The sequence below is a fragment of the Aquarana catesbeiana genome, linkage group LG07 (genome assembly GCF_042186555.1).
Source record: "Aquarana catesbeiana isolate 2022-GZ linkage group LG07, ASM4218655v1, whole genome shotgun sequence".
Taxonomy (NCBI): Eukaryota; Metazoa; Chordata; class Amphibia; order Anura; family Ranidae; genus Aquarana; species Aquarana catesbeiana.
The window spans coordinates 269,139,094-269,153,866 of NC_133330.1; the positions used below are offsets into that span (position 1 = coordinate 269,139,094).

Genomic DNA, 14,773 nt, shown 5'->3' on the forward strand with positions numbered 1-14,773 from the left:
AGTACATCCTAAATGTAAACTTTTTTTTTTTTAATATCGGACACCTCAAGGTGATCTCATTATTTATTATAATATAATTATTATTTATTTTTTTCAAATTAAGAAACGTGCTGGTGTTGGGATGGTTAGAACACAAAACTTGGTAATATATATGTATAAATATGAAAGATACCAGGGTTAATAAACAACACTGGTTCAAGAGCTCACAGGATTACAAAGAAAAAGTGGAAATGAATCCACTAAGACAATAAATAAGATATAAAACAAATTGTAAGCTGCTGTTATAAAATAAAAAACACAAATAAAACCAAATATACTCTCTTATGGGAAGATAGTATTAACAGCGCTAATAAAGTTCTCAAATGGTCTAAGGCTAGTGGATATAATAGCACTGAACTCTCGAATGAATGAGAGTAAATATAAACATAAGATTAATAGTGATAAAACACAAAGTCCCGTGCAGTAGAATGAGAACCAATAGTCCCAAAACGATCGGTCATGAAATACCAGCGGTAGTATGTAAACACCATCTATATCTACTGCATAAAATCAAAGTTCTCGTGTAAAAAGTTCATTGTATACAGCACACCAAAGTCAGAATGAGGGATTGTACTTCTTCTGGAGTGCACATATCCATGGGTAACTAAACCATCACCAAATCACCGCGTGAATATCCCCTATGTAAGTGAGCTTACCAAAGGTAAGAAAAAGACAAGCCTATCATCTATTTTCTCCTTCAGAACGGCTCCTCCACCACCAGAATCCTTCACTCCTCAGTTAGGATATTGTAATGTCATGGTAAACACATGTAGAAAAATAGAAGGGGAGGCTCTCCATAGTGTGAAATCGTTTATTGGTTGGTTTAGTTACCCATGGATATGTGCACTCCAGAAGAAGTACAATCCCTCATTTTGACTTTGGTCTACTGTATGCAATGAACTTTTTACACGAAAACTTTGATTTTATGCAGTAGATATAGATGGTGTTTACATTCTACCGCTGGTGGTATTATATACTATCGCTGGTATTTCATGACCGATCGTTTTGGAACTATTGATTCTCATTCTACTGCATGAGTCTTTGTGTTTTATGATTATTAATCTTATGTTTATATTTACTCTCATTCATTCGAGAGTTCAGTGCTATTTATATCCACTAGCCTTAGACCATTTGAGAACTTTATTGGCGCTGTTAATACTATCTTCCCATAAGAGAGTATATTTGGTTTTAATATATATGTATAGGCCATACACAGTGAGAGGATGGAGATGAAAGGGTTCAAGTGCAGATGTGGTCGCCGCATTCTCCATTGGGATAGTAAGGATTGCACCCCCCTCTTCCTTCTGCGTGCGGGGCTTGAGTGTTCCTAGGGATAGTCGACCCTGTGGGGTTCTCCTACCATCTAGGCTGTGTTGCTTTAAACCCCCCCCCCCCCCCCCCCATCCTTTTTTCTCCTCTAACTGGGGCAGTCCTCGGGGGGTACTGCTGTGTGGCCGGAGCTAGTGGTTTTTGCTTCTTGACCTGTGGGGCATGGTAGGGGTTTTTTTACTTACTACGGTGGAGGGGAAGGGCACGGTGCCACCTTAACCTTTTCAAACGCTGGTTGTATCCCCATGTGCTTGGGTCCCATGTTGGTCTGGGTGGCGGCGGCCTTTTTCTGGCTTGGCATAGCAGCATTTTTTTTTTTTTTTGTGGTGTCTTCTGGCGGCTGCCATCTTGCGGTGGCCTGCCTGGGCACATGAGCTTCTAGGGGTGGGAATTGCGGTGGCCATTTCTTGGAGCCACATGGCAGCAAACATCTTGTTGCCTCCGAGGTTTCTCTGCTCTTCCTGTCTCCTTGGGTGTAGGCTACAACTGGCTTGGTCCTCCTGAGGAGGCAACTGCTGATCTGCCCTTAAAGTGGATGTAAACCCATTTCATGAAATGTGGCTTTCTCCTGCTCTGTAGCTCTCTTATCAGCCTGATAACTTCTGATTTCTCCAACACAGGAGATAAAAGCAGCCTGAAATTTGTAGGAGGTTGCTATAAATAAATTGCTTGCTTTCTCACAGCAGAGCTCTGCACATTCTTTCCTTTGCCAATGTGGAGTGGGGGTGTGTGCCTTTCCTCCAATCAGCTGTTTTGGCTGTGTGCCCAGACTTCACACTCAGTGTTGAACAGGAAGAGAAAATTTGTAAGGGGATGTGTTCTTTTTTAAGGAGATAGAAAGCGGAAGCCAACAGATATACAAGTAAAACTTATGTAGGGAGATTTGTTTCATCCCTGTGTATCATTTGAGGCTGTTCACTTCACTTCACTGGGTATATGTGAGGGTTTACATCCGCTTTAACTGCCTGGGTGATGGTAAGTCTTGCTGGGGTATCCCTCCGCTCTGCTGGTCTAATGGTTCCTCTTGGTCTTCTGTCCCACTTGATGCAGGGGAGGGGGTGGTTCCAGCTTCAGAGAGGTTTCGGAGGTTTTACTCCAAAGTGTTTACAATGCCAAAGAAGCAAGGAAAAGTCCATCTGATCCAGGACCACTGTTTAGTAAGAGTGCAGACGTTGAGGATGGAGTCCATCCGGTCATTAGAGGATTTCCTGGTCTCCATATACACACGTACGGACACATTCCCATTTGTACAGGGCACCAGCATTTTCCTGTGTTTTGCGGTCGACGACCCATATCATCAGTTTGTGTTGCTGCCCTTGGGCCTGGCCTCCACTCCACTGTTATTCACCAAGGTGCTGGCTCTAGTTCTTGCCTTTCTAAGACAATGGGGGTTTGCCGTGATTGGCTAATTGGACGACCTGCTTCTGTAGGCAGAGACTCGCTTGGCATTGGCGGATGATGCAACAAACCTGACCCCCCCCCCCACTCTGCAGGAGTTTGGGTGGATCCTGAATGTCCAGAAGTCCAATCTGACGCTGACCAGGAGGCTGGAATATCTGGGTCTAATGCTCGACTCCAGACATGGACCTTCTGGCAAGAGCGAGTGATCCTCTGGTGGATGCAATGGATGCTTTCGTGGCACCATGGAGCCCCGTAGTATCTCACTCATTTATGCATTCGTTTCTCTTAAGCTTCAGCCACAATTACTGTGCAGGATAGAGGCCGATGGGATTCCAGTTATTCTGGTGGCCCTGGATTGGCCCTGCCAGCCTTGGTACGACTGGTCATAGGCATTCCCTGACGGCTCCTTCTCAGGGAAGATCATTGTCCCAAAGGCTGATCTTCCACCGTGGCTCGAATTTTGGATTTCTTCAACAGAACGTTGCGCAAATGCTTGCCTCATAGACGTTGGCAGAGGGTGGGCCCAGGCATACCTGGCCCCACCCTCTGCCAACGCCTATGAGGCAAGCATTTGCGCAACGTTCTGTTGAAGAAAGGCCAAAATTCGAGCATCTTGTGTGAGAAGTTATCAGGCTGATAACAGAGCTACGGAATAAGAGACAGCTACGGGACATAGTGCTTTGAAGAGAGGTAAGAAAATTTCTGCAAATATATGGGCCCAGCTCAAATTTCATGAATCTGGTATACATCCACTTTAAGTATGTTTGAGCATTGGGGTGCACACCCCAATGCTATAGGCTGCGTACACCTATGGCTTGCCTTAAGTACAATTAAAGGCCAGGTTTCTGCTCTTGGGGTTTTGTTTTGACGTGCTCTGGCAATGCACTCTGATTGGTACCCTTATCCAAGGTGTTCGATGTGGCGCCTCCTGTGCATTCCCCGCTGCCATCATGGGACTTGAAGTTGGTTCTCTCGGTCCTTCAGAAGCCTCCTTTTGAAAATATTGGGGATATACCCTTGTTTACTCTCTTGGAAGGTAGCCTTTTTGGTGACTATCGCTTCCACACGCAGTGTCGGACCGGGTGGCCTTGTCCTGTAGCTCTCCTCCTTTTTTGGTTGTGCACAAGGGTAAGGTGGTTTTTCATCCGTGTCCTTCCTTTTCTTCCGAAGGTGGTGCCTGATTTTCATTTGAATGAGGACATTGTCCTGCCTTACCTATGTCCACATCCTTTGCATCCTAAAAGTTGCACTCCACACCTTGGATCCGGTCTGGACAATTTGGATGTAATCTGTCTTTCAGAAATCGATTTCTCTTTGTAATCATGGGCGGCCGAGAAAGGGTCTGGCAGCCTTCTCTGCCTCCATTTCTAGGTGGGCCAGACAGTGTTTCATGCTTATACCATTAATGGTCTGGTTCCTCCTTCCCCCATTATGACACATTCTATCAGGCTGCTTAGTGCTTCTTGGGCTTTCTGACATCAGATGTCTGTATCTTAAATTTGTAAGGTGGCTACTTGGTCATCGCTGCGCACCTTTGCTAAGTTTTACAAGGTGGATGTTTTTCATCTTCGGATGTTCGTATTGGTTGAGGTGTTTTTTTTTTGTTTTTTTTGGGGGGTTCCTTGTTTTGGTTGGCTTGTGTTTTCCTGTTTTGAACCCGTGTTAGCCTATTTTGGCTCCTGTTTCCCACCCCTCAATTTTGGCACTGCTTTGGGGTGCCCCTATGGTCGAGAAGAATCTGTATCCGTCAATGAGCAAAAGAGAATTTTTGTTACTCCCTTTTTAAAATCCTTTTCTCTGAGTTCATTGATGGATACAGCACCTGCCCCTCTTTTGTGGTTGTTTTTTTTTTTTTTTTTTTTGTACTGCTTTGTTACTGTGGTGCTAAGTTTAGTTTCTGACTAGTGTCGTCCTGTAGATGGCGCTATAAACCCTGTAGTCCAAAATGATCAATGAACTCCGAGAAAAGGATTTTACGGTAAGGACTATTAAAAAAAAAAAAAAAGACTGCTTCTTCCCATTACTCTTGCCCATTATTACATTGGGTTATTGCTTATGTGGAGAGCTGTGTAAAAACACACATTAAAAAAACGCACATCCTTGTTTTTTTTCCCCCTCTAGGTTTTAACCCCCCAGAAACAAAAATTCGAACTCCAGATGGCAAAGTGTGGCAGGAGGCAGAATTTCAGAATCTCAGTTCACAGCTCCATAGTACATTGGCACCATCATTTCAAGGTGAGTGTTTAGTATATGACAGGAACAATGGAGTTTATTTGGTTGTGTCTGCGGGATCAATAAGGAGAAAGCCTATTTGGAAATCCAGTAATGGACTGCTAAGTGAAAGGTTAATTCCACAGAATACTTGAAGATCTAGGTTTAGTATAAAGGGTTAAATCCTTTTTAGAAAAGGTACTTGCCTTCCATTTGCATTCTCAAAAAAGCTTAGGCTGTCTCTTGACTGGGTGTTTTGCTATACTTCCTGTGTTTTAAAGATTTTGGAGCAAAACATTCAAATTTGAATTAGACGTCTCCCTAGATGTAGCTTTAATCAGTCACAAAAAACATGGTTCTACGTTCATCTACACCTAAGTTTACATTATTTTTGGGGGGATGGGGGGGGGGGGTTGGTTTAAAGAGGAGCTCCAGTCTCCTCACAAAAAAAAATTAAGTCAGCAATTACAAATACTGTAGCTGCTTACTTTTAATATAGGGACACTTCACAGCCGGCTTCTAACTGCGCATGTGCAAGTCACTCTTTGTGAATGGTCCAGAAGTCTTCTGGGACTTGTGATTATGGCCCAGAAGTCTGTGGGGGAAGGAGGGGGGGCCGAACTTTCGGGCGGAACGCTGTGACGATCCAAGCGGAAGTGAGAGAGCGGTTACCTGTCAAAATCAGGTACCCGCTCCCTCCGCCCCCCCAAAAAATGCCAAATGAGGAGGGGGATGAGTGGAACCTTTTGGGTGAAGTTCTGCTTTAAATAACTGCAACTATGCATGTCTGGTTTATCATATAAGTGGATTTAAAGAGGAAGTAAACCCATCCATAAAACTGTTTCATTTACGGCATGTCCCGGAAATGTAACACCTCCCATTGGTTGTGCTCTCAACCAAACTGTCAAACCATTCAATGGTTGGTGTCATAACTGATCACATGTGCAGCATCATGGCAGTTGTAGATTAAACTGAGGCAAAGATTGCAGCTTCCTTGGCCGAAAACGATAGGGGGGTTTACTTACACTTTAAATAAAAAACTGAAGGATTTACTTGTGATTGTCGTTAGCGGCTGCTATAGCCACTAGCAATAACTGTATTCTCCAGGCAGGGACAGCTTCCAGTGAATTCCCCGCCGGGAGAAGATCATGTTATTCCAGGAGGGATTCTTCTGTCAGCACTGGCTGTGTTGATGGGGGAATCGTGGTTGCAGGAAAGAAATTTGCACTGTTTATGGCCTGCCTTAGATATGGATAAAACAACTCCTATTAATTCCTGACAAGAATTTAAAGTAGTTGCTAAAGAAAACTTTTTTTTTTGTGCGGAATGCTTACAACATCAGTTCCCCTAAGCCTTGTACACATGGGCCGAATGTTGGGAGACATAGGCCAGTTCAATAAAAACCGGCCAAAGTTCTGTCCGACAAGAGCCGGCTAAACGTGCATGCTGGAAAACCAGCAGCCAACTGGCTCCCAACCACCTAGGTGCGCTGATCGGAGTGTTCTTTCAGGGGACTGCCCCCTGTCAGAACACAACAGCTCAGCGGGGAAGATTGCTGTACTAACATCAGGTACAGCGGCCCCAACTGGAGATGAATGTTTTTGGGGGTTCTTCCTTTGAACCCAAAAAAAACTCAGGGTGTACCAGGCTTTAAACAGAAGCACTATCTTTATCGCCTCCCACTAAAGCTAAGTAAAGGTAATAAAACAGACTCTGCCAGATGAGACGTTAAAAATAATACAATTTTGCAAGTGTGTATGTATATTGCAGTGTGTTTTCACTAAGAAAAAAAAAAGATTTTGTTTTACTTTAGTGCTTGTCATACAAAGCCGTGTGTGTGTGTGTGTGTGTGTGATTGTAGTGGCGCAGATATGCTCACTTACAAATACATCTGTGCAGTTTCCGATTGAAATAACTCTAAAGTTCCATGCACACTAGAGTTTTCTATAAGCTCAAAAAAAGGTTAGAAAAATGCTGATCTATAGCGTCTTAGTAGCTTTTAGGAGCATGAAGGAAAAAAAAAAAAAAAAAGTATTTTTTTTTTTTTTTCTTCTCCTAAAGCCTGAAGCTCCATGCACACTGGCTTAAAAATCTCTGCTTCTACAGGAATTTTGTGTTCTGCCTTTAGAAGCAGCTTAATGTTTTTGCGCGAAAATGTGCGAACACATATACGCAAACATACGCACAAATACATACAGAAAAAAAGTCAGAAACAGTAGCTGCACAAACAGAAGTATTATGTGCAAGAGGCCTAATGAATTCTAGGAGCTTAAACAAAACGCTAGTGTACATGGAGCCCAAACCTTGCAACCGTTCAGTAACTTTTAACTGCCAAGGATAGATAGATGTACTTGTCAGAATTGCTATGACCTGCAGAAACAAGTATACAGCCACCACCTCTGTCTTAAAGCACTAGAAATCACATTTCCAGTGTCTGGGGAAAAATAGGACCATGCATAAGTACTGTAAAAGTATCACTTAAATGTATGTTCTGTCCAAAATCTTATCTGGGTGGGTGTAGTTAATGCGGCGTTCCACCCAAAAGTGGAACTTCCGCATTAGGGAATTTTGACCCCCTGACATGCCACATTTGGCATGGCATATTTTTTTTGAGGGGGGGGGGGGTTTGGAGAGAGCGGGTACCTAGTTTTCACAGGTACTCCGCTCCCTCTTGTGCTCTGGGCCGCCTAGGTGGCCTCTCCCTCCCAGCAATCTTCAGGGACCTGTGACATGTCCCAGAAGATTGCCCGGCCACTCAGGACGCGCAGTGCACACCCAGCTGTGAAGCCGCAAGCTGTCACAGCCAAGTGCCCACAGTAGTGATGCTGAAGAGGAGCAAGGCTTCAAGCGACTGCATCGCTGGACCGTGGGACAGGTGGGTGTCTGTTTATTAAAAGTCAGCAGCTACACTTTTTGTAGCTGCTTACTTTTAGTAAACACAAAAGCTGGTGGAACGCCGCTTTTAAGAATCACAAAAATAAGCTAAAAAATTGTGCATTGGTAATAGAAAATTGGCTAATATAATAATGAGATTGACCATGCAATCTCCTGTTTGCATAGATGTTACACCTTCCAGTGAAAGGACAAAAGAGAAGAGAACCTCTAGACCAGTGAGGAAGGTGCAGAGATTGGGAGGAGCGGCAGGCTCTGCAAGTCCTGATGGGAAAATGGGTAAGTAGCACATAACCTCCATGCGATTAGCTTTATTTGCATGAGTAACCTAATTGTATAAAACAGAGGAGAAAAATAGTGGGACTTTAAATGAGTGATGTCACTGCAGACAGATATTGCATATAGTGTAAATATATATTTTGTTAATTCATTATAGGTACATTGGAACATTCCACATACAGGACATACATAATGCGTTTATAGTTGGTGACAAACCTCCATCCCTCTTTGTTTGTGGGACTTTAATTGAGGGATGTCACTGCAGACAAATATTGGATAAAGTATAAATATATATTTTATTGATCAAATACAGGTAAATTGGAACATATTCAAGGGATACATAATGCGTTTATAGCTAGTGATAAACCATATACAAAAGAGCTGCCATGCATACATACATACATAACATTGGACTTAATAAAATCTAGGTTATAAGTAGTATATACAGGCCAATAAAATTAGATACTCCGACCCTGTCAGTTCACCCTAAAAACCCTTCGCGTTTCATGGCTCTTTACTATTCATCAGGAGTTTGGTACAAAGATGAAGCTATAAATGCAAAAGATTTAAGTTAATCAATGCTACCCTTTGAAAAGGGAGAAAAAGCTGTTAGGGAGCAAAGAGTTTATACTTGCAAGTCAGCAGTGAACTGTGCCCAGCTGATATCAAGAGAGGTGGGGACTCGGACAGATTGGCTGAGTTGGGGTGCCCCTCCCAAAAAGAGAGCCCAAAGTCAGGCCAGGTCGACATGACACTTTGCCCATGTGTAGTGAGTGTGTAGACCATGATAATCTAGAAAAAAAAAGTGGTTTGTCATTGCAGTGGTGGTCAGGTTACACCCCTCTTTTGTTAGTAACTATATTGTGTCATTGATTACTTTTTCCTTGTATTTTGTGATTCAGGACACCTCATTAGTACATCTTCATGGAGAGATGGTCAAAAACTGGTAAAACAAATTTTGGGTCCTGCACCCAAGGTTGAGAAAGAAGGAAAGTCTCAGTCTAATGATCCGACAAATAAACAGACTTCTTCCACAAACACAGCAATGGATAAAAGGTCAGCATCCAAAGAGAGGAGCATAGAGAGAAGAATGGCATCCGATGGTCAGCAGAGGAAAGGGCGTTCAAAGTCAAGCGATCGACATACTGGCAAAAGATCCTCTTCTAAAGAACCACCTATTGAGAACCAGGACAGGACTAATAAATCAGGTTGGTGGGTTCTACCAATCTTCTTTTTTTTTTAATGTGTTCTTATAGGACTTTTTTTGCAATATTTGCCAGAAATGTCATTTTTAATAGCTACAGAATATAATTCTTCCTACTGCAAAATGTGATAGTTTCAATGCTATTTTAGAAATGCATCCAAATTAGGAATCCCTTAGAATGCCACCCCCTTGTAAAGTCCACAATAGTAGAGAAAGCTGAAAACTTGAGTGCAGAGACCTATCTCCTGGTGTCCATCCCTGGTGGGTGACCCTTATTAATACTTTTTTATATTTTCACATTTCTAGCTCACTCTTCAAGTCGTTCCGAGTCGCATCCTGCTGAGCATTCTACTAGGGGCCAAACTAACAACACAAATGGTTCAAACAATAACAAGAAGTCAAAGACTGTAGAGAAACAGAAAGTCAAGGCTGAATCATCGGAGGTGAGAAAAGATTTTCTTCCACTGGAAATCAGGGGGATCTTAGAAGATCTGCAGTTGGACAGTGCAGTTGATAGCACTAAACGGCTACGTAACAGAAGCCACAGCCCCACCAAAAGGAAGCCTGAAAAGGGACAGGTTTCTGAAGAGCCACATATCTCTTCGAAAAGAAGGCATTATGACACTGAGCAGGTACGCTTATATATTATGCGGCAACAGGAGGAGAGGAAAAAGAGACAGCATGAAGAAAGAGAGGCCCAGCGGCAAGCTGAGGAACAGAAGAACAAACGCCTGCAAGAATTGTATCAAAAACAAAAGGAGGCTTTTAGCAAAGCTAAAAGTGCATCCATTGGACAGCATGAGAAGGATGCACAGGACACTGCATCAAGCAAGTCTTTAGAGCCAAATGCACGGCAACAGAACAATACTTACACCAAACTGCTGCTAGGACAAGCCTGGCCTGAAGTCGCAATACAGGAAAAGCAGGTGGGTTTTTATGTTAAATGAACTTGTTCAATTCCTCCACAATCTCCTTTTTAGATCTTAACTCAACTGAGCTGCCATTCTATCACCTAGACCCACTGCCACTGGATCTCCTGAGCTCTTCCAATTTTCTCACTGAGTATCTTCCTCAAGTGTCATCCTTGCATCCTTGCTGGGTCCCTAGTTTGGCACTCACATATACTCCTCCAGCGTCACCCCACTGGCCTGCTCGCCCCCTGGCTTGGCACACAAGGCTGCTCTGCAAGCGTCACCTCCGCTGGCTGGGTCCTTGGCTTGACGCTGAAAATATATATATATATATATATATATATATATATATATATATATATATATATATATATATATATATATATATATATATATATATATATATATATATATTATACACAGTGGATGTACTGTATATAGAAATGCTTTACATTTTATTACTGTGGCCATAACTTTTTTTTCCAATTAATGTTGATTGCAGCATTGTTATAGTGTGCTTGGTATAAAAAAAAAAAAATGTTGTTAACCAAAAAATGTTTCACTTTTATAAGAAGCCTGCTTACATTGTATAATGCAGCATATGCAGAGTGCAAATATTAAATTTTGGATGTTTTTTTTTTTTGTTTTTGTTTTCAAGACAAATCCTTTGTATCAGCCTTCGGGTGAGTCAGACAAAGAGAATAAGGGCCAGGAGAGACCTCATAGTGCCTCCTCCAGTAGTGACCTCTCTCTCTCTGAACCTCTGCAGCCTCTACTCAGGTGAGTAATTTCTATTGTTTCAATAATTTTTTAGCAAGCTGAACAAAAATGGCAACCAAGTTTTTACTAGCCTTTAAAGTGAGGGGTACATGGAAATGCATTTCACAGCTTCCATATAAGCTAGTATTTTTTTATCTTAATTGTACAATACTGGACTTGTAGTCATAGATCATTATGCCGCTATAACACTGGTAAAAATCTTTGCTGGGAGCGCCTCTTAGTGCACGCTCCTATAACCCCACCTATTCCGTGAGGCTCCAGTGTTTTGCTAGTGTTCTTAGGTGATGGACCTGATGGAGAAGTTTCTGTACCATTTTTATTTATTTTTTTTCTCTTCACTGATTTGACTGACATTCTATTGATATCCAACTGCTTATAGCTTCACGGCTAACTAGTAATTTCCAGATTGGTTGCCCTCAATGTACATGTTAAGAATTGTACCAGGATCTGGAAACAGCAGGGCCATCCTGTAATGTTTGCTTTGGCCACTGGATCCTGCATTCAGCGCCAACCTTGGCACATGGCACAATGAGTTTAGTAAAAAGGAGTGCCAAACCAAGAGAAGTCCAATTTCATTTATTGGTATTGTACTAAAAGACAGCCAATGTGTTTCAGGGGTCAGAGGAACACCCCCTTCATCAGGGCTTCAGTTAAATATGAGAACCTTGAATGGGCCTAAAGTAAGGCTTTCCAGTGTAAATCTGTCCAGCGAAGTTGATTGCTGGTATAGAAGTTATTCACCAGCGTCTGCATGAGCACTCAAGAACTTAATATCTGTACAATGAAGAGATGCTGCATTCCCGGCAGCCCAGAATATGTTGGGAGCAAGAAGCAGCCTCAGCCTTGGCCCCTCCTAAGCCATGCCTTCTGGCATGTTTTGCCCCGCCCCCAACTTAGTCATAGAACCCCTATATGGATTTTACAGGTGAGTAAAAATTCTCTTCCTTTTTTTTTTTTTTTTTTTGTGTTGGCTAGCTGGTAACTGTGTTGGGAAATACGTTTCTTTTGTTTTCTTTGATTAATAATTTGAAACAATATATGAAATTAGAGGATTTTTTTATTTTTTAAAAATTTTTCTTTACTTCGCATCTAGCCAAGGGTTTTTCCTGGGGACCATTGCATCAAGCCTAATCACTCTCCTCAAACTATAGACACTTTAACGTAAACATGTCATCGCCAGAAAAACTAATAAATTGACAGCAGGGTTTTAAAACCAACACCTACAAGTACTGTATTCCCCTATATATTGTCGCTGAAACGCCCTGGGAGACCTCAATTGTCCGCATCTCCTGCAACTCCCTTTTGGTCCATGAGGCTGACAATCACTCTGAGGAATGAATATCAGAGTGTGGCATGTGGGTAGGCTGGAGTTTGAAAGTCTTATTTTTCACTGGAGTCTAATTTTTATATAACAGCATGTCATGCACTTCAGCGTTCCCGAGGCACTTCAGTAACTTTAATGGATGTGCATGGGTAAAAAACTTTAATGTGTAAGTTCACCTTCTGGCAGATTTTCAGAAAATCCCTTTATGCAAATCTATATCCGATGAATATACTTAGCTTCTCCTGTTAAATGGTGAACGTCCAACCATTCCTGATGCAACTGTTGGGGGTCCTCCCCAGAAAAACTGCTGACTTCTTATTTCTGTTTGCCCAGACGTAGAACAGGCTGCATTTCACCATAATTCTGCTCCTCAGTTCAGGGCTCAGCTACAGAAGGAGATCATGCACTGTGCACGAGCAGAATTTAAAAACACTTGGAGCAGCCACTATCAAGCCTTAACTGGAGCTGTAAGAAGATGCATTGCACATGTTTGCAGTTTGATTGGCCTGGAGCGCCCACTAGGGGGTACATTATTGTAAAGGTCAGACCATCATTCAAATGGTAGGACAAACTGGAATAAGGGGGCCAGTGTTCTTTCTGAAGAGGGCTTACAACAGCTGTATTTAGAACGGGAGATTGGGAGATATGGTGTATATACTGTCCATAGGTTTTAGAATTGCATAGGGTTTTTTTCTGAAAATCTGCCTGAAGATAAACTTCCACTTTTCCTATTGTAATATTTCATGTTTTTGTAAATTATTTTTGTTCTTTTTTTTTTTCTTAAAGGAATGACCTTGTAGAGACCTCAATCTATCCTCAACCAGACAGGCTGACCTCAGAAAGTTTATTACCTCATTATTATGGCCAGACACCAGGGGGAGCTGGAATTCTTCCTCAGTATCTTGCCCTTCCTAAAGACTTGGAATTGCTGTTCAGCAACTGGAAAAGTTCTACAAATGTATTTCCATCCAATCACAATGCAAGTGCCCAAGGAAAACCATCCGCCGATTTTAAGAGTAATCTAGATCGCATAGAATCTTTAAAAGCAACAGCAGTATCACTATCCTCTAGAATTGAAAATGAAGCTAAAAAATTAGCTGGTGGTTCGCTTAACTTTCCATCGGCATGGTCTGTAGATACAGAACCAAGACAGCCAATAAAAGCAGCTTGGAAAAAGCCGGATAGTCCACCGGAACGAGAGAGCCGAGAGGATGTTTTCTCCAGTAGGATGCAGAAAATGTTGCGCACGTGTTCGAGTAACTTCGCCCAGGATGACCTTCCTGGGGCAAACCATCTCTACAGGAAACATCCTGAGGAGCTTATTCCTCCCAAGTCCACCTCCCTGGCGACATGCAATGTTGGACAGGAAGAAAAATTGCCTGTGCAAAAACATGAAACATCTGCAAGGCCTTCTGAATTGTCAAAGAAAGCCTCTCTGTCACCAAACTCTAGCACCAGCTCTATTAGTGAAGGGCCAATATTGAGTGATGCCAGTTTTTCTGAAGGGGAGGGTGTTCTTAAACATGAGTCACAACCCAATCCAGCCGAAACTCTTAAAAATAAAGAGTTCTGCATCCGGGACACCAAATCTTTTGCACCACTTTCCGAGTTCCAGAGGGAGGCTGATAAGTACCTACCTTTGCCAACGTCTAGCATTAGACCCGATCCTTGGGAGGAGTTGGCCAAGGGAAGTCCGCACAGTGTCATAAACATCTTTACCAGATCTTACCAGCATTATGGCAAAGGTGAGGATACTAGAACATGTTTTTGAAGAGTGTGCAATGCATTTTTGTGTATAGTTGTTTCATTTTTTTTTATTTTTTTAAACAGAGCTAAATGAAAATACTGAAGATAATGTACCAGATATTCAGCCTGTGCATTCAGCAACCAGTCCTCAGAACAGCATTTCCTATGCAGATGATTTTGTTTCATCCCAAGCTAATGAATCGGCCCTAGACTCTCAGAAGTCTGCTCAACGAAGGTTTGACTTCTTTATGCAATTATTAGCCATTATACTAAATAATTTAAAATAGTTATTTTTATTTCAAAACAAAAATGAAATATATACATTAGGCATACACTTTGAAATATGCATGACATCATACATTTTGATAAGGTTAAAACATAAACCTATTGATTATTTGTTTTTGCCATCTTAAAACACATTTAAACCAACTTCAACTATTGAAGTAAATGCTTAAAGTAGAACTTTAACCTCTGAAATCCCCAGCACTTTTTACTGCTGCCCTGGGAGTCAACATCTAACACTAAGTTCAGTAGTTGAAACAATCAGCTAAAGGGCTTCTGATCTTGCTATTTACTATTCTGCTCTGTTTCATAATAGTTCACTAATGAGATATTTTAATCAGCAGACTTTGTTGATTATATTTTGCCATTAATATT

At 41.9% G+C, this 14,773-nt stretch overlaps 1 protein-coding gene across 3 annotated transcripts in view; it reads left to right on the forward strand.

The window, feature by feature from the left end:
* The window catches only part of CEP350 (centrosomal protein 350), a 119,295-nt gene that overhangs the window by 23,497 nt on the left and 81,025 nt on the right, over positions 1-14,773 (forward strand). For all 3 annotated transcript variants that reach the window (XM_073593329.1, XM_073593327.1, XM_073593330.1), the window contains exons 7-13: positions 4,891-5,004; positions 8,041-8,151; positions 9,054-9,359; positions 9,662-10,281; positions 10,925-11,046; positions 13,157-14,115; positions 14,201-14,351. In XM_073593329.1, coding sequence (XP_073449430.1) covers positions 4,891-5,004; positions 8,041-8,151; positions 9,054-9,359; positions 9,662-10,281; positions 10,925-11,046; positions 13,157-14,115; positions 14,201-14,351 — 2,383 coding nt within the window. The remainder of the gene's footprint in view (positions 1-4,890; positions 5,005-8,040; positions 8,152-9,053; positions 9,360-9,661; positions 10,282-10,924; positions 11,047-13,156; positions 14,116-14,200; positions 14,352-14,773) is intronic.